Source organism: Mustelus asterias, unplaced genomic scaffold (assembly GCF_964213995.1).
Source record: "Mustelus asterias unplaced genomic scaffold, sMusAst1.hap1.1 HAP1_SCAFFOLD_626, whole genome shotgun sequence".
NCBI lineage: Eukaryota > Metazoa > Chordata > Chondrichthyes > Carcharhiniformes > Triakidae > Mustelus > Mustelus asterias.
Window position 1 is genome coordinate 173,145 of NW_027590575.1, and position 20,299 is coordinate 193,443.

The 20,299-nt window shown below is 46.9% G+C and overlaps 1 protein-coding gene across 1 annotated transcript in view; it reads right to left on the reverse strand.

Annotated features, from left to right (window-relative positions):
• LOC144487159 (tryptophan 2,3-dioxygenase-like) overlaps positions 1-20,299 on the reverse strand; it is a 62,369-nt gene that overhangs the window by 26,437 nt on the left and 15,633 nt on the right. Inside the window, exons 3-4 of the mRNA XM_078205220.1 lie at positions 8,581-8,671; positions 8,380-8,450 (exon numbers count right to left, since the gene is read on the reverse strand). Coding sequence (XP_078061346.1) covers positions 8,380-8,450; positions 8,581-8,671 — 162 coding nt within the window. The remainder of the gene's footprint in view (positions 1-8,379; positions 8,451-8,580; positions 8,672-20,299) is intronic.

Genomic DNA, 20,299 nt, shown 5'->3' on the forward strand with positions numbered 1-20,299 from the left:
TCCAAATCATTAATATAAATGACAAATAACAGTGGACCCAGCACTGATCCCTAAGGCACACCGCTGGTCACAGGCCTCCAGTTTGAAAAAGAACCCTCTACAACCACCCTCTGGCTTCTGTCAAGAAGCCAATTTTGTATCCATTTAGATATCTCACCCTGGATCCCGTGAGCTTTAACCTTATGCAACAACCTACCATGCGGTACCTTGTCAAAGGCCTTGCTAAAGTCCATGTAGACAACATCAACTGCACTGCCCTCATCTACCTTCTTGGTTACCCCTTCAAAAAACTCAATGAAATTTGTGAGACATGATTTTCCACTCACAAAGCTATGCTGACTGTCCCTAATCAGTCCTTGCATCTCTAAATGCCTGTAGATCCTGTCTCTCAAAATACCTTCCAACAACTTACCCACCACAGATGTGAGGCTCACTGGCCTGTAGTTCCCAGGCTTTTCCCTGCAGCCCTTTTTAAACAAAGGCACAACATTTGCCACTTTCCAATCTTCAAGCACCTCACCCATGACAATCAATGATTCAAATATCTCTGCTAGGGGACCTGCAATTTCCTCCCTTGCCTCCCACAATTTCCTGGGATGCACTTCATCAGGTCCCGGGGATTTATCTATCTTGATGCACTTTAAGATTTCCAGCACCTCCTTCTCTGTAATATGTACACTCCTCAAGCCATCACTATTTATTTCCCCAAGTTCCCTAACATCCATGCTTTTCTCAGTAAATACTGATGAGAAATATTCATTTAGGATCTCACCCATCTCTCAGATAACCTTGTTGATCCTTAAGAGGCCTACTTTCTCCCTTGTTACTCTTTTGCCCCTCATGTATTTGTAGAAGCTCTTTGGATTTTCCTTTGCCTTATCTTGTTTTGGAGTGAGTGCAGCCAGAAAAGCCTGCCCAACGTCTCAGTGAGACCGGTTGGGTGACAGTGTGGCTAGTGTCTAGCGGATGATGAGAAATCCAAAGAAACTTGGTCTTGGAGTGAAGTGCATCTGACTATAGTTTGCTTAATAGTTTACATGGACTCCATCAAGTATTAAGCTTTGTGAGTGTTGTAGAAGCCCACTCATTGGGACAAGTGAAGGGTATCCCATCACACTGCTGACTTGTGCCTTGTAGATGGTGGAAAGGTTTTGAGACATCAGAAGATAAATTACACAGCACAGAATTCCCAATCTGGCCTATTTTTGTAGTTACAAATAGATGAGCCATGTAAATACTGTTTGTGGTCAATAGTGACTGTCAAGATGTTGATCGCAAGAAATTCAGCAAAGGTAATGCTGTTGAATATCAAAGAGAGATGGTTAGATTATCACTTGTCACCAGAGGCCGGAATTGAATCCGGTTCATAGAAATCATAGAAACCCTACAGTGCAGAAGGAGACCATTCGGCCCATCGAGTCTGCACCGACCACAATCCCACCCAGGCCCTACCCCCACATATTTTACCCGCTAATCCCTCTAACCTACACATCCCAGGACTCTAAGGGGCAATTTTTTAACCTGGCCAATCAACCTAACCCGCACATCTTTGGACTATGGGAGGAAACCGGAGCACCCGGAGGAAACCCACGCAGACACGAGGAGAATGTGCAAACTCCACACAGACAGTGACCCGAGCCGGGAATCGAACCCGAGACCCTGGAGCTGTGAAGCAGCAGTGCTAACCACTGTGCTACCGTGCCGTCCCTTGCGTGTGAAGCAGCATTGCTAACCACCGTGCCACCGTACCAACCATAAGATCAACCAATTTCTAATTTCCGTCATCCATTTCTCTTCACCCTCAGAAAATGGACCCAGCTCTGACAAAGGGGCACCTAGACTCGAAACGTTGGCTCTACTCTAACTCCACAAATGCTGTCAGACCTGCTGAGATTTTTCAGCATTTTTCTGTTTTTGTTTCAAATTCCAGCATCCACAGTATTTTGCGTTTATATTTACGAAGACTTCTAACCTGCTTTTAGCCCCCAGCCGCAAACACTTTCCCCAAATTTTCTACATTACCTATGTTTTCTGGTTTATTAAGTATGAAATATTCTATCATATCCACTGGAACATATTTTGGCCATGAGGCAATATCTTGGGACCAGATTTCTTCCCATACTTCAACAGAAAAGATATCTTGTAGTTCTATTCCCATTTCTTCTTGTTCTTGAACTTCTTGTTCAACATTTCCAAGTTAAGTGGTTTCTCTAGAAGTCGGCAATACTTTTGGTGAATGAGGATGGCCGGAATTCTTTGGCCGTCCACACCAGTGGGATTCTTTGGTCCCATTGATGGTGTGCCACCTGTCACAGGTTTCCTGGAGGTGTGGGATGCCTCCCACTGCTGAGAAAAGTGCTGAGGGGAGGCCAGAGAATCTCGCTCAATGGATGTGCAGCTTGTGCACTGTTCAATACTTCACCTTCAACTATGTTTTTTTGACTGCCAGATTAATGGTGTTGCTTCATATTGACTGATCTTTCTTGATTTTAATGAAGCTTAATTCTCTGAAAGAACAAGCTTTTTTTGCTTTCCTCAGCTCTGGAGGTCAAGTCACTCCTGCTCTCTCAGTGACTGGCATCTCATCTCACTGCTGGCTCAGGTTGCTTGGCTATGGCCTGCCCAGCCTTCCTCAGCCCTGGCCTAGGAGTGGAGTCATTCCCACTGCTTCCATCGACGGCCAGTACCTCGCACCTCACCTTTACAATGTCCGGCTTGCCTCACTTCTGGCTCAGGCTGCTTGACTATGGCCTGTCCAACCCTTCTCACCCCTCGAGTCACCTCTGCTCCCCTCGAAGACCAGCACCTTACCTTGACTGCGCCTCTCTGCCAGCTGCTTGCCCTCCTCAGCCCTGGGTCAAGATCAGGAAACCTGCTTTTTTCGCAGAAACACAGGAGATTTTGACCTAGACTGCTGCTCCACCCAAAAACTGTCCACAGACACCGGCCAACATGCCCCCCCCCCGCCCCCCCCCCCCCCCCCACCACCACCACCACCATCACCCCCGTTTTGGTTGGAGCCCTGTGCCTTGGCACGGTGCATTTCATTGCAAGACTGCCTTTGTTCTCTCACCACCTGTTTCAGGCCCAGTCTGGCAGATGTTCCCTTCAGGAATTGATCAATATGATCAATAATGTTATTGATTTTTTTATTTGATTTGATTATTGTCACATGTATTAGCATACAGTGAAAAATATTGTTTCTTGCGCACTATACAGACAGAGCATACCATTCATAGAGAAGAAAATGAGAGAGTGCATAATGTAGTGTAACCGTCATAGCTAGGGTGTTGAGAAAAATCAACTCAATGCAGGGTAGGTCCATTCAAAAGTCTGACAGCAGCAGGGAAGAAGCTGTTCTTGAGTCGGTTTGTACGTGATCTCAGACTTTTGTATCTTTTTCCCGATGGAAGAAGGTGGAAGGTGGTGTGCGTGCGGTCCTTAATTATGCTGTTTGCCTAGGCAGCAGGAAGTGTAGACAGAGTCAATTAATGAGTGACTGGTTTGCCGAGCTATTGTTGGTGATGGACATTGGAATCCATCCACGTGGGGCGTATTAGGTGCCCTTGCTACCCTCATTGCAGTGTCAACATGGAGGAGTTGAGGGTGGGGGGCGGTGGTAGGTGATAATCCACAGAATCCAAAGAATCCCTACAATGCAGAAGGGGGCCATTCAGCCCATCCAGTCTGTAACAACTCTGCGACAGAGCATCGCACCCAGACCCCACACTCCACCCTATTCCGGTAACCCTGAGCAGTTACCATGACTAATCCCCCTAACCTACACATTTTGGGAAACTAAGGGACAATTTAGCATGGCTAATTCACCTAACCTGCACATCTTTGGACTGTGGGAGGAAACTGGAGCACCCGGAGGAAACCCACACAGACACCGGGAGAACGTGCAAACTCCACACAGTCAATGACCCAAAGCTGGAATTGAACCCAGGTCCCTGGCACTGTGAAGCAGCAGTGCTAACCACTGTGCTGCCAGGCTGCCAATCAGCAGAGGGTCTGCTGATGCCATGAGGCTTCATGTTGGTAACTCTCCAGACAGGTCAGCCAGTGATCGGGATCTTGGGTTCATGTCACACTATCTGTAACCCCCACAACTTGCCTGGACTTGCAAAGTCTCACTGGCTGTCCTGTCTGGAGACAATACACATCTCTTTAACCTGTGCTAATGCTCTCTCCACTCACATTGTCTGTACCTTTAAGACTTGATTATCTGTAAAGACTCGCATTCCAATCATTATTCATTATTCTGTAAACTGAGTTTGTGTCTTTATATGCCCTGTTTGCTGTTTATGAGCAGATCTCCCACTCACCTGACGAAGGAGCAGCGCTCTGAAAGCTAGTGGCGTTTGCTACCAAATAAACCTGTTGGACTTTAACCTGGTGTTGTTAGACTCCTTACTGTGTTTACCCCAGTCCAACGCCGACATCTCCACATCACAACATTGGGTAGCCATGGCCACTTTTTTTCTTTTTTTTTTTCAGCACAAACAGGCCCTTCGGCCCACAAGTTGCGCCGATCACATCCCCACCTCTAGGCCTATCTATAGCCCTCAATCCCATTAAATCCCATGTACTCATCCAGAAGTCTCTTAAAAGACCCCAACGAGTTTGCCTCCACCACCACCGACGTCAGCCGATTCCACTCACCCACCACCCTCTGAGTGAAAAACTTACCCCTGACATCCCCCCTGTACCTACCCCCCAGCACCTTAAACCTGTGTCCTCTCGTAGCAACCATTTCAGCCCTTGGAAATAGCCTCTGAGAGTCCACCCTATCCAGACCCCTCAACATCTTGTAAACCTCTATCAGGTCACCTCTCATCCTTCGTCTCTCCAGGGAGAAGAGACCAAGCTCCCTCAACCTATCCTCATAAGGCATGCCCCCCAATCCAGGCAACATCCTTGTAAATCTCCTCTGCACCCTTTCAATGGCTTCAACATCTTTCCTGTAATGAGGTGACCAGAACTGCGCGCAGTACTCCAAGTGGGGTCTAACCAGGGTCCTATAAAGCTGCAGCATTATCTCCCGACTCCTAAACTCAATCCCTCGATTAATGAAGGCTAGTACGCCATACGCCTTCTTGACCGCATCCTCCACCTGCGAGGCCGATTTAAGAGTCCTATGGACCCGGACCCCAAGGTCCTTCTGATCCTCTACACTGCTAAGAATGGTACCCTTCATTTTATACTGCTGCTCCATCCCATTGGATCTGCCAAAATGGATCACTACACACTTATCCGGGTTGAAGTCCATCTGCCACTTCTCCGCCCAGTCTTGCATTCTATCTATGTCTCGCTGCAACTTCTGACATCCCTCCAAACTATCCACAACACCACCTACCTTGGTGTCGTCAGCAAACTTACCAACCCATCCCTCCACTTCCTCATCCAGGTCATTTATGAAAATGACAAACAGCAAGGGTCCCAGAACAGATCCCTGGGGCACTCCACTGGTCACTGACCTCCATGCAGAGAAAGACCCCTCCACAGCCACTCTCTGCCTTCTGCAGGCAAGCCAGTTCTGGATCCACAAGGCAACAGCCCCTTGGATCCCATGCCCTCTCACTTTCTCAAGAAGTCTTGCATGGGGGACCTTATCGAACGCTTTGCTGAAGTCCATATAGACCACATCCACCGCTCTTCCTTCGTCAATGTGCTTGGTCACATTTTCAAAGAACTCAACCAGGCTCGTAAGGCACGACCTGCCCCTGACAAAGCCGTGCTGACTACTTTTGATCATACTAAACTTCTCTAGATGATCATAAATCCTGTCTCTCAGGATCCTCTCCATCAACTTACCAACCACTGAGGTTAGACTCACCGGTCGGTAATTTCCCGGGCTGTCCCTGTTCCCTTTCTTGAATATAGGGACCACATCCGCAATCCTCCAATCCTCCGGAACCTCTCCCGTCTCCATCGACGATGCAAAGATCATCGCCAAAGGCTCCGCAATCTCCTCCCTCGCCTCCCACAGTAACCTGGGGTACATCCCATCCGGTCCCGGCGACTTACCAACCTTGATGCCATTCAATAGTTCCAACACATCCTCTTTCTTTATGTCCACATGCTCGATCCTTTCTGTCCTCCGCAATCCAGCAGTACAACCACCCAGATCCCTTTCCACCGTGAATACCGAGGTAAAGTATTCATTAAGCACCTCCGCCATTTCTAACGGTTCCGCACAAACTTTTCCCCCTTCACCTTTTAAGGGTCCTATGCCTTCACATCTCATCCTTTTACTCTTGACATATTTGTAGAAAGCCTTGGGATTCTCCTTAATCTTACCCGCCAAGGTCTTCTCATGACCCCTTCTCGCTCTCCTAATTTCCTTCTTAAGCTCCTTCCTACATCGCGTATACTCCTCTAAATCCTTAACACCTCCTAGCTCTCTGAACCTTCTGTACGCCTCTCTTTTCTTATTCACCAGGTTCATCACAACCTTCGTGCACCACGGTTCCCGTACCCTACCAACACCCCCCTGTCTCATCGGAACGTTGTCATGCAGAGCTCCAGACAAACATTCCTTGAAAATCCTCCACTTTCCTTCGGTACTTTTCCCCAAGAATGCCTCCTTCCAATTTACCCGTCTAATTTCCTCCCTGATGACACTGTATTTCCCTTTACTCCAGAGAAACACTTTCCTAGCCTGCCTGACCCTATCTCTTTCCAATGCTATCGTGAAGGAGATAGAATTATGATCGCTATCCCCAAGATGCTCACCCACCGAGAGATCCTCCACCTGTCCAGGTTCATTAGCCAGCACCAGATCAAGAACAGCCTCTCCTCTAGTAGGCTTATCCACATACTGTGTCAGGAAACTCTCCTGGACACACCTAACAAACTCCTCTCCATCCAAACCCCTAGCCCTAGGGATATTCCAATCTATGTTTGGGAAATTAAAATCTCCCATCACGACAACTCTGTTATTCCTACATCTCTCCAGGATCTGTTTCCCCATCTGCTCCTCAACATCTCTGTTACTATTGGGCGGCCTATAGAAAACACCCAGCAAAGTTACCGACCCCTTCCTGTTCCTAACCTCCACCCACAGAGATTCCGTAGTCAGTCCCTCCACGGCGTCCACCTTCTCTACAGCCGTGACACTATCCCTGATCAACAGTGCCACTCCCCCCCCTCTCTTGCCTCCCTCCCTGTCCTTCCTGAAACATCTAAAACCCGGCACCTGAAGCACTTGTTAACATGATGTGGAGATGCCGGTGTTGGACTGGGGTAAACACAGTAAGAAGTTTAACAACACCAGGTTAAAGTCCAACAGGTTTATTTGGTAGCAAAAGCCACACAAGCTTTCGGAGCTCGACAATCACCAGGCAAGACTGTTCTCTTCCTGTTGGGGAGCACTTCAGCGGTCACGGGCATTCGGCCTCTGATATTCGGGTAAGCGTTCTCCAAGGCGGCCTTCGCGACACACGACGGCGCAGAGTCGCTGAGCAGAAACTGATAACCAAGTTCCGCACACACGAGGACGGTCTCAACCGGGATATTGGGTTCATGTCACACTATTTGTAACCCCCACAGAATTTCACTGGCTGTCTTGTCTGGAGACAATACACATCTTTTTAGCCTGTCTTGATGCTCTCTCCACTCACGTTGTTTTGTTTCTTAAAGACTTGATTAGTTGTAAGTATTCGCATTCCAACCATTATTCATGTAAATTGAGTTTGTGTCTTTATAAGCTCTGTTTGTGAACAGAATTCCCACTCACCTGAAGAAGGGGCTTGGAGCTCCGAAAGCTTGTGTGGCTTTTGCTACCAAATAAACCTGTTGGACTTTAACCTGGTGTTGTTAAACTTCTTACTCACTTGTTAACAATCAGGTAGGCCCTGAGGAGCACTCCTACCAACCTAACAAATGAGAGTGAAAAGCTTATCGAGTGATCTCTTGGCTTCAATCCTCTTTTGAAAGACCCAAACCTGGTAGAAAACCCCCAGTGCTTCACTTTGCTGCTCAGGTTGAAATTAAAATTGTAATTAGAGACTGATGACATCACTGGATTCTGGTCTGTGTATTTGAAGGAACAGCCTGGCTAGTTTTTGGTTACTATCTGATCAGAAGTGCGAATAAAAATATGAAGCAGCTGGATCTCGTGCAACATCATAGAATCAAACAGTGCAGGAGGAAGCCATTTAATCCACCATGGCTGTGCTGGTCTTTGAGAAAGCTTTTTATTTAGTTCAAATTCCCTGCTCCCAGCAGGTTAAGTGCCTACTTAATTAATTTTAATTGCCTACCTGCCACAGAAACTGGATGGGTAGGGTTAAAATTCACCCACTGTTTTACAGAAACATTTCCTTCATCCACTATATGATTTACTGAAATTAAATACCAGTGATGAATACTCACCTGACCCTTCTGAAATATTTCACGAACTGAATCCAACTCCCAAAGAATCTGCTTGAACCACAATTCATAAGCTGCAATTTATAAATGTAAAAACATTCAAAATTACCAATAATTTACTACATTAATGTCAAGTTATTGTGTGAATAATTTGCAAATGTCAATTGCTTTTCTAATATTGACATAATAATGTTAGTGGCTCACCTTGGTGAGTTATAATAAACAGGTGTTCATCATGAATTTTATTTCCCCTCTTCTCACTCTCTAATTCTTGAGCTTGTATTATTTTATCCAACTGTAAAAGAAAAAACATTTTAACTTCAGCACAAAGAGAAAGCTTGTACATGCACAAGAGACTGAACAATAACAAGCATTCTGATCACATACCTCTGGTAGTTTTTGTTTTGTTATAGTTATAAACTCAAATGGTTAGTTATAATCTTTAATGGTTATGTTAAACTATTTATTTTGAAGTGATTGATTAATTAACACTAAAAATGTCAGTCAGCAGGGTGCAGTGTTCTAACTGTGAGATGTGGGATGTCCATGACGCTTCCAACGTACCGATTGGCTACATCTGCAGGAAGTGCATCCAATGGCAGCTCCTCAGAGACCACTTGGTTCGGTTGGAGCAGCAGCTGGATGCATTTAGGAGCATGCAAATGGTGCAAAGTGTCATCGACAGGAGTTACAGAGACGTGGTCACACCTAAGAGAAGGCAGATAGATGGATGACCACTGGAAAGGGCAGGCAGTCAGTGCAGGAATCCCCTGTGGCGGGTTTGCTAGTGCTGTTGTGAAGAGTTTAAACGAGTTTGGCAGGGGGAGGGAACCCAGACTGTTAGCAGAATAGGGATACAGTATAGCATAGGAAAGCAATCAGGTCAGAAGGAATACAGCGGTAGCAAGTTTCAAGGGAGTAAGACAAGCCTGGAGGACCTCCACTTTAATGTCAGGAGTATTAAAAGTAAAACAGATGAGTTGAGGGCAAGGATTGACACGTGTAATTATGATATAATCGCCATTACAGAGACGGGGTTGAGCGAGGGCAGGATTGGCAGCTCAACATCCCAGAATATAGAATCTTCAGGCGAGACAGAGGAGGGGGGTAAAAGAGGAGGAGGCATTGCATTATTAGTTAAGAAGGCAGTTACTGCAGTAAGGAGAAATTATATATTGGAGGGGGCATCAAATGAAGCTTTGTGGATAGAGCTTAGGAATAAAAAAGGGACAGCTACATTAAGAACATAAGAACATAAGAAATAGGAGCAGGAGTAGGCCATCTAGCCCCTCGAGCCTGCCCCGCCATTCAATAAGATCATGGCTGATCTGACGTGGATCAGTATCACTTACCCGCCTGATCCCCATAACCCTTAATTCCCTTACCGATCATAGAACATAGAACAGTACGGCACAGAACAGGCCCTTCGGCCCACGATGTTGTGCCGACCTTCATCTGAAACCAAGATCAAGCTATCCCACTCCCTACCATCCTGGTGTGCTCCATGTGCCTATCCAATAACCGCTTAAATGTTCCTAAAGTGTCTGACTCCACTATCACTGCAGGCAGTCCATTCCACACCCCAACCACTCTCTGCGTGAAGAACCTACCTCTGATATCCTTCCTATATCTCCCACCATGAACCCTATAGTTATGCCCCCTTGTAATAGCTCCATCCACCCGAGGAAATAGTCTTTGAACGTTCACTCGATCTATCCCCTTCATCATTTTATAAACCTCTATTAAGTCTCCCCTCAATCTCCTCCGCTCCAGAGAGAACAGCCCCAGCTCCCTCAACCTTTCCTCATAAGACCGACACTCCAAACCAGGCAGCATCCTGGTAAATCTCCTCTGCACTCTTTCCAGCGCTTCCACATCCTTCTTATAGTGAGGTGACCAGAACTGCACGCAATATTCCAAATGCGGTCTCACCAAGGTCCTGTACAGTTGCAGCATAACCCCACGGCTCTTAAACTCCAACCCCCTGTTAATAAAAGCTAACACACTATATGCCTTCTTCACAGCTCTATCCACTTGAGTGGCAACCTTTAGAGATCTGTGGATATGGACCCCAAGATCTCTCTGTTCCTCCACAGTCTTCAGAACCCTACCTTTGACCCTGTAATCCACATTTAAATTAGTCCTACCAAAATGAATCACCTCACATTTATCAGGGTTAAACTCCATTTGCCATTTTTCAGCCCAGCTTTGCATCCTATCTATGTCTCTTTGCAGCCTACAACAGCCCTCCACCTCATCCACTACTCCACCAATCTTGGTGTCATCAGCAAATTTACTGATCCACCCTTCAGCCCCCTCCTCTAAGTCATTAATAAAAATCACAAAGAGCAGAGGACCAAGCACCGATCCCTGCGGCACTCCGCTAGCAACCTGCCTCCAGTCCGAAAATTTTCCATCCACCACCACCCTCTGTCTTCGATCAGATAGCCAGTTACCTATCCAATCGGCCAACTTTCCCTCTATCCCACACCTCCTTACTTTCATCATAAGCCGACCATGGGGGACCTTATCAAACGCCTTACTAAAATCCATGTATATGACATCAACCGCCCTACCTTCATCAACACACCTAGTTACCTCCTCAAAAAATTCTATCAAATTTGTGAGGCACGATTTGCCCTTCACAAATCCGTGCTGACTATCCCGGATTAATCCGCATCTTTCTAAATGGTCGTAAATCCCATCCCTAAGGACCTTTTCCATCAATTTACCAACCACCGAAGTCAGACTAACCGGTCTATAATTACCAGGGTCATTTCTATTCCCTTTCTTAAACAGAGGAACAACATTTGCCACTCTCCAGTCCTCCGGCACCATCCCCGTGGACAGCGAGGACCCAAAGATCAAAGCCAAAGGCTCTGCAATCTCATCCCTCGCCTCCCAAAGAATCCTAGGATACATTTCATCAGGCCCAGGGGACTTATCGACCTTCAGTTTATTCAAAACTGCCAAGACATCCTCCCTCCGAACATCTATTTCCTCCAGCCTATTAGCCTGTAACACCTTCTCTTCCTGAAAAACATGGCCCCTCTCCTTGGTGAACACTGAAGAAAAGTATTCATTCATCACCTCGCCTATCTCTACTGATTCCATACACAAGTTCCCACCACTGTCCTTGACCGGCCCTAACCTCACCCTGGTCATTCCTTTATTCCTCACATAAGAGTAAAAAGCCTTGGGGTTTTCCTTGATCCGACCCACCAAGGACTTCTCATGTCCCCTCCTAGCTCTCCTCAGCCCCTTTTTCAGCTCATTCCTTGCTAACTTGTAACCCTCAATCGAGCCATCTGAACCTTGTTTCCTCATCCCGACATAAGCTTCCCTCTTCCTTTTCACAAGACATTCCACCTCTTTTGTGAACCACGGTTCCCTCACTCGGCCATTTCCTCCCTGCCTGACAGGGACATACCTATCAAGGACACCCAGTATTTGTTCCTTGAAAAAGTTCCACTTTTCATCAGTGCCTTTCCCTGACAGTTTCTGTTCCCATCTTATGCCCCCTAATTCTTGCTTAATCGCATCATAATTACCTCTCCCCCAATTGTAAGCCTTGCCCTGCCGTCCGGCCCTATCCCTCTCCATTGCAATAACAAAAGACACCGAATTGTGGTCACTATCTCCAAAGTTCTCTCCCACAACCAAATCTAACACTTGGCCCGGTTCATTTCCCAGTACCAAATCCAATGTGGCCTCACCCCTTGTCGGCCTATCCACATATTGTGTCAGGAAACCCTCCTGCACACACTGCACAAAAAATGCCCCATCCAAACTATTTGACCTACAAAGGTTCCAATCAATATTTGGAAAGTTAAAGTCCCCCATGACAACTACCCTGTGACCCCCACACGTATCCATAATCTGCTTAGCAATTTCTTCCTCCACATCTCTATTACTATTTGGGGGCCTGTAGTAAACTCCTAGCAACGTGACCGCTCCTTTCCGGTTTCTAACTGCAGCCCATATTACCTCAGTGTGCATATCCCCCTCAAAGTGCTTTTCCGCAGCCGTTAAACTATCCTTGATTAACAATGCTACTCCTCCACCTCTTTTACCAGCTTCCCTACACTTACTGAAACATCTATACCCCGGAACGTCCAACAACCATTCCTGTCCTTGTTCTACCCACTTCTCCGTAATGGCCACAACATCGTAGTCCCAAGTAGCAATCCACGCCCCAAGTTCATCCACCTTGTTCCGGATGCTCCTTGCATTGAAGTAGACACACTTCAACCCATCTTCCTGTCTACCGGTACCCACCCTTGACCTTGATACCTTCCCCAATACCTCACCACCCTCAACACTGACTTCTGGACTACAACTCCTTTTCCCACTCCCCTGACAAATTAGTTTAAATCCCCCTGAAGAGCCGTAGCAAATTTCCCTCCCAGGATATTGGTGCCCCTCTGGTTCAGGTGCACCCCGTCCTGTTTGTAGAGGTCCCACCTTCCCCAGAGCGTGTTCCAATTATCCACGTATCTGAAACCCTCCCTCCTGCACCATCCCTGCAACCACATGTTTAAGTGCACTCTCTCCCTGTTCCTCAACTCGCTATCACGTGGCACCGGTAGCGTACCAGAGATGACCACATGTTTTGTCTTTGCTCTCAGCTTCCAGCCGAGCTCCCGAAATTCCTGTTTTAAATCCCCGTCCCTTCTCTTACCTATGTCGTTGGTACCAATGTGTACCACGACTTGTGACTGTTTCCCCTCCCCCTTAAGAATCCGGAAAACACGGTCCGAGACGTCACGGACCCTGGCATCCGCTAGGCAACAAACCATCCTCGAGTCTCTTTTGCTGCCACAGAACCTTCTATCTATCCCTCTAACTAACGAGTCCCCAATAACTATTGCCCTCCCGCTCTCCTCCTTACCCTCCTGAGCCACAGGGACGGACTCAGTGCCGGAGATCCTCTCACTGCGGCTCACCACTGGTATGTCATCCCCCTCAACCGTATCCAAAGCGGAATACTTATTGCTAAGGGGAACGACCACAGGGGATCCCTGCACCGACTGCTTCTTCCCAGCCCCTCTCACCGTCACCCATCTATTTTCATTCCGCGGAGTAACTGTATCCCTGAAGCTTCTGTCTATGGCCATCTCTGCATCCCTAATGATCCTAAGTTCCTCCAACTCCAGCTCCAGTTCCCTTACACGGTTTTGGAGGAGCTGCAGATGGATGCACTTCTCACAGGTGTAATCAGCAGGGACACTGACGTCGTCCCTCACCTCGAACATAGTGCAAGAGGAACATTGCACTGCCTTCACACCCATCCCCTCTAGATACCCTGCCAGTACCAGGTAGAAACAGCAAAAAATGAATTAACTCACCCAAGCCCTGTGAGCCAAAGCCCTACAGCTTTCACTCTGCCTCCTGCTCACTCTGCTGCCCGCTAACGACGCTGCCCGCTCAAAAGTGCGGCCTACTTTTAAACCCTCCAAAAACCTTCCCAGACTCCTGCTGGGCCCACTTCCTGTTTTAAAAAAAACCTCCGATTTTTTACACAAATTTAACTTAAAATAAATAAATAAATGTAGTGAACAAATCAACTGCCTTCTCCTCAGCCTGGTCCTGTGGAACAACGATCAGGAATCCATCCATCCGCGCTTTAAACATATTCAGCGAGGTAGCCTCCACCACCTCAGTGGGCAGAGAATTCCAGAGATTCACCACCCTCTGGGAGAAGAAGTTCCTCCTCAACTCTGTCTTAAACCGACCCCCCTTTATTTTGAGGCTGTGTCCTCTAGTTTTAACTTCCTTACTAAGTGGAAAGAATCTCTCCGCCTCCACCCTATCCAGCCCCCGCATTATCTTATAAGTCTCCATAAGATCCCCCCTCATCCTTCTAAACTCCAACGAGTACAAACCCAATCTCCTCAGCCTCTCCTCATAATCCAAACCCCTCATCTCCGGTATCAACCTGGTGAACCTTCTCTGCACTCCCTCCAATGCCAATATATCCTTCCTCATATAAGGGGACCAATACTGCACACAGTATTCCAGCTGCGGCCTCACCAATGCCCTGTACAGGTGCATCAAGACATCCCTGCTTTTATATTCTATCCCCCTCGCAATATAGGCCAACATCCCATTTGCCTTCTTGATCACCTGTTGTACCTGCAGACTGGGCTTTTGCGTCTCATGCACAAGGACCCCCAGGTCCCTTTGCACGGTAGCATGTTTTAATTTGTTTCCATTGAGATAGTAATCCCATTTGTTATTATTTCCTCCAAAGTGTATAACCTCGCATTTCTCAACGTTATACTCCATTTGCCATATCCTCGCCCACTCACTCAGCCTGTCCAAATCTCTCTGCAGATCTTCTCCGTCCTCCACACGATTCACTTTTCCACTTATCTTTGTGTCGTCTGCAAACTTCGTTACCCTACACTCCGTCCCCTCCTCCAGATCATCTATATAAATGGTAAACAGTTGCGGCCCGAGTACCGATCCCTGTGGCACGCCACTAGTTACCTTCCTCCAACCGGAAAAACACCCATTTATTCCGACTCTTTGCTTCCTGTCGGATAGCCAGTCCCCAATCCACTTTAACACACTACCCCCAACTCCGTGTGCCCTAATCTTCTTCAGCAGCCTTTTATGGGGCACCTTATCAAACGCCTTTTGGAAATCCAAAAACACTGCATCCACCGGTTCTCCTCCATCAACCGCCCTAGTCACATCTTCATAAAAATCCAACATGTTCGTCAAGCACGACTTTCCCCTCATGAATCCATGCTGCGTCTGATTGATCGAACCATTTCTATCCAGATGCCCTGCTATCTCCTCTTTAATAATGGATTCCAGCATTTTCCCTACTACAGACGTTAAGCTGACCGGCCTATAGTTACCCGCCTTTTGTCTCCTTCCTTTTTTAAACAGCGGCGTAACATTAGCCGTTTTCCAATCAACCGGCACTACCCCAGAATGCAACGAGTTTTGATAAATAATCACTAACGCATCCACTATTACCTCTGACATTTCTTTCAATACCCTGGGATGCATTCCATCCGGACCCGGGGACTTGTCCACCTTCAGTCCCATTAGTCTACCCAGCACTGCCTCTCTGGTAACATTAATTGTATTAAGTATTTCTCCTGCTGCCAACCCTCTATCGTTAATATTTGGCAAACTATTTGTGTCCTCCACCGTGAAGACCGACACAAAAAACTTATTTAAAGACTCAGCCATATCCTCATTTCCCACTATTAACTCCCCCTTCTCGTCCTCCAAGGGTCCAACATTCACTCTAGCCACTCTATTCCGTTTTATATATTTATAAAAACTTTTACTATCATTTTTTATATTAATTGCCAGCCTAGCTTCATAGTCTATCCTTCCTTTCTTTATCGCTTTCTTAGTCTCTCTTTGTTGTTTCTTAAATTTTTCCCAATCACTTGTTTCTCCACTATTTTTGGCCACTCTGTACGCAGCTGTTTTTATTTTAATACTCTCCTTTATTTCCTTCGTTATCCACGGCTGGTTCTCCCTTTTCTTACAATCCTTGTTTTTTGCTGGAATATATTTTTGCTGAGAACTGAAAAGGATCTCCTTAAAAATCCTCCACTGTTCCTCAGCTATCCTACCTGCCAGCCTGCTCTCCCAGTCTACCTTAGCCAATTCATCCCTCATCCTATCATATTTCCCTCTGTTCAAACAGAGGACACTGGTTTGAGACCAAACTTTCTCCTCTTCCATCTGAATCAGAAATTCAACCATATTGTGGTCACTAGACCCAAGAGGGTCCTTCACAATAAGATCCTTAATTCTACCTACCTCGTTACACAATACCAGATCCAAAATAGCTCGTTCCCTCGTCGGTTCCGTAACATGCTGTTCAAGGAAACTATCCCGACAGCATTCTAAGAACTCTTCCTCCATTCCACCCTTACCGACTTGAGTCTGCCAGTCAATGTGCATGTTGAAGTCCCCCATGATTATTGCCGTTCCGTTTTTACACGCATCCCTTATCTGCTTGTTTATAGCCCTCCCTACCTCAACATTATTATTCGGGGGCCTATATACCAGACCTACTAGTGTCTTTCTCCCTCTACTATTCCTCATCTCTACCCATAACGATTCCACGTTTTGTTCCTCAGAGCCTATGTCATCCCTCAGTACTACCCTGATATTATCTCTTATTAATAGCGCGACCCCACCACCTTTTCCTTCCTGTCTATTCTTCCTAAACGCCTGATACCCCTGGATATTCATCTCCCAGTCCTGGTCACCTTTCAGCCACGTTTCTGTAATGGCCACTAGATCGTACCCACTTGTGCTGATTTGCACCATCAACTCATTCACCTTGTTCCGAATGCTTCGTGCATTCAGGCAAAGTGTCCTTATTCCAGCTTTTATCTGGACCCGCTTTGATGAGTCGCGAACACCCTCTCCCTCTACTCCCTTATCTAAATTACCGCCTTCATTCACTTGCACCCTCTCCTCTACCATTAATTTTGTAATTCCCCTTACCCCTGCATCCTCCCCCCCATCAATTAGTTCCTTGATCCTAGTCAACTCTTCTAGCTCCCCTCCCCCCAACCTATCTAGTTTAAATTCTCCCCAGTAGCCTTAGCCAACCTACCGGCCAGGATATTGGTCCCCGTGTGATTCAAGTTCCACCCGTTTTTTGTATACAGATCACCCCTGCCCCTAAAGAGGTCCCAATGGTCCAGGAACCTGAATCCCTGCCCCCTGCACCAGTCCCTCAGCCACACATTCATCCTCCACCTCACTCCATTCCTGCCCTCACCTTCCCGTGGCACAGGCAGCAATCCTGAGATTACTACCTTTGCTTTCCTCTTTCTCAGCTGTCTCCCTAATTCCCTGTACTCCCTTTTCATGACCCCTTCTGCCTTCCTACCCACATCAGCGGTACCAATATGTACCGCTACCTCAGGCTCCTCTCCCTCCCACCTCAGGATTTCCGGGACGCGACTAGCGACATCCTGGATCCCGGCCCCAGGAAGGCAGACCACCATGCGAGAATCCCGCCTACCTCCGCAGAAACGCCTTTACTAGGTGTTTATTACAGACCCCCAGATAGTCAACAGGAAATTGAAGAGCAAATATGTGCGCAATTCACAGAGGGGTGTAAAAATAATAAGAGGATAATTATATTAAGTAATTTCGATGTTCCCAACATTGATTGGGATAGCCATCATGTTAAGGACTTAGATGGAGTAGAGTTCTTAAAATGTATACAGGAAAACCTTTTAGGTCAATATGTGGAGGATCCAACAAGGGAAGGAGCTGTGCTGGACCTAATTCTGGGAAATATAGCCAGACAGGTGGTTGATGTGTTGGTGGGGGAGCATTTTGATGATAGCCACCACAACATGGTTCAATTCAAATTTGTCATGGACACAAAAATTGACACGTTGCAGAAAAAGGTTTTGGATTGGGGGAGAGTAGATTTTAACAAAATTAGGCAGGATCTGGCCAAGGTTGACTAGAACGAGTTACTTGTGAGGAAATCAACAGGGTGGGGTTGGGGGGGGGGGGTCTGGGGGTGCGGTGGTGGGTGTAACAAACCCAGAGAACCATGGATGACCAGAGACATTCAGGATACAATAAGAAGGAAAAGAGAGGCTTTTAACAAGTATAAGGGGAGTAAGTCTGCAGGGGCATTAGTGGAGTACAGAAAGTGCAGGATGGAGCTTAAGAAATCAATTAGGAGAGCAACAACGGGATATGAGAAAGCTCTGGCTGGTTAAAGTAGGGAAAATCCTAAGATATTCTATAAGTATATCAATGGGAAGAGGATAACCAGGGAAAGAATAGGGCCCATTAAGGACCAAGGGGGAAATCTGTGGGTGGAGGCAGAGGACATTGGTCGGGTGTTAAATGAATATTTCACATCTGTCTTCACCCATGAGAATGAGGAGGTAGTTATGGAACCCGGGGAGAGAGACTGTGAGACTCTACAGAAAATTATCATAGGGAGTGACGAGGTATTGGTGGGCTTAAAAGTGGACAAATCTCCAGGTCAAGATGAATTGTGCCCCAGGCTGTTGTGGGAGCCATGGGAGGAAATTGCAGGGCCACTAACCCAAATTTTTAATTTCTTCCTGGCCACCGGGGAGGTCATGATGTGGAGATGCAGGCGTTGGACTGGGGTGAACACAGTAAGAAGTTTAACAACACCAGGTTAAAGTCCAACAGGTTTATTTGGTAGCAAAAGCCACACAAGCTTTCGGAGCTCCAAGCCCTTTCTTCAGGTGAGTGGGAATTCTGTTCACAAACAGGGCATATAAAGACACAGACTCAATTCCTCACCTGCAGAAGGGGCTTGGAGCTCCGAAAGCTTGTGTGGCTTTTGCTACCAAATAAACCTGTTGGACTTTAACCTGGTGTTGTTAAACATCTTACCGGGGAGGTGCCAGAGGACTGGAGAACAGCGAATGTGGTCCCACTATTAAAGATTGTAGAGACAAACCAGGGAACTACAGACCAGTGAGTCTCACGTCTGTGGTTGGGAAGCTACTGGAGAAGAGTCGGAAGGAGAGAATCTATCTCCGTTTGGAGAGGTAAGGTTTGATCAGGGATAGTCAGCATGGTTTTGTCAGAGGGCCGTCATGCCTAACAAATTTAATTGAATTTTTTGAGCATGTAACCAAGTGTGTGGATGAGAGTAGTGCGGTTGATATAGTTTACATGGATTTTAGCAAAGCCTTTGACAAAATCTCACATGGGAGACTTATTAAGGTGGCAAAAAGTGCACACGGGATACAGGGTGATCTGATAAAGTGGATTCATAATTGGCTTAGCGGTAGGAGACAGAGGGTGGTGACAGACTGTTGCTTTAGTGACTGGAGGCCAGAGAACAGTGGTGTACCTCAGGGATCCGTGCTGGGCCCCCTAATGTTCGTTATTTATATAAATGACATAGATGACTATGTGGCCGATGGGATTAGTAAGTTTGTCGATGACACAAAGATGGGCCGGGTGGCTAACATTGAGGTTGAGTGTCTTGAGTTACAAGGTATAGACGAGATGGTCAAATGGGCGGATAAGTGGCAGATGGAATTTAACCCTGAAAAGTGTGAGGTGATGCACTTTGGAAGGAGAAATTTGACAAGGAAGTATACTATGAAAGGTCTGACAATGGGAAGTTTTGAAGAACAAAGGGACCTTGGCGTGTTTGTCCATAGATCTCTGAAGGCGGAAAGGCAGGCTAGTAGGGTGGTGAAAAAAGCATATGGCATGCTCGCCTATATCAATCAGGGTATAGATTACAAAAGCAGAGAGAGGTCACGATGGAGTTAAGAATAGAATAGAAACCCTACAGTGCAGAAGGAGGCCATTCGGCCCATCGAGTCTGCACCGACCACAATCCCACCCAGGCCCTAACCCCACATATTTACCCTCAGGACTCTAAGGGCCAATTTTTAACCTGGCCAATCAACCTAACCCGCACATCTTTGGACTGTGGGAGGAAACCGGAGCACCCGGAGGAAACCCACGCAGACACGAGGAGAATGTGCAAACTCCACACAGACAGTGATCCGAGCCGGGAATTGAACCCGGGACCCTGGAGCTGTGAAGCAGCAGTGCTAACCACAGTGCTACCGTGCCGCCCCATATATATAGAACTTTGGTGAGGCCACAGCTGGAGCACTGTATACAGTTCTGGCCGTCACATTATAGGAAGGATGTGAAACACTGGAAGGGGTGCAGAGGAGATTCACCAGAATGTTGCCTGGGATGGACCATTTAAGTTATAAAGAGAAGGTGGATAGGCTTGAGTTTGTTTTCTCTGGAGTAGAGAAGACAGGGGCAACTTGATTGAGGTGTTCAAGATTATGAGGGGCATGTACAGGGTGGCTAGGGAGCAGCTGTTCCCCTTAGTTGAAGAGTCAGTTATGAGGAGACACAAGTTGGAAGTGAGGGGTGGGAGGCTTTG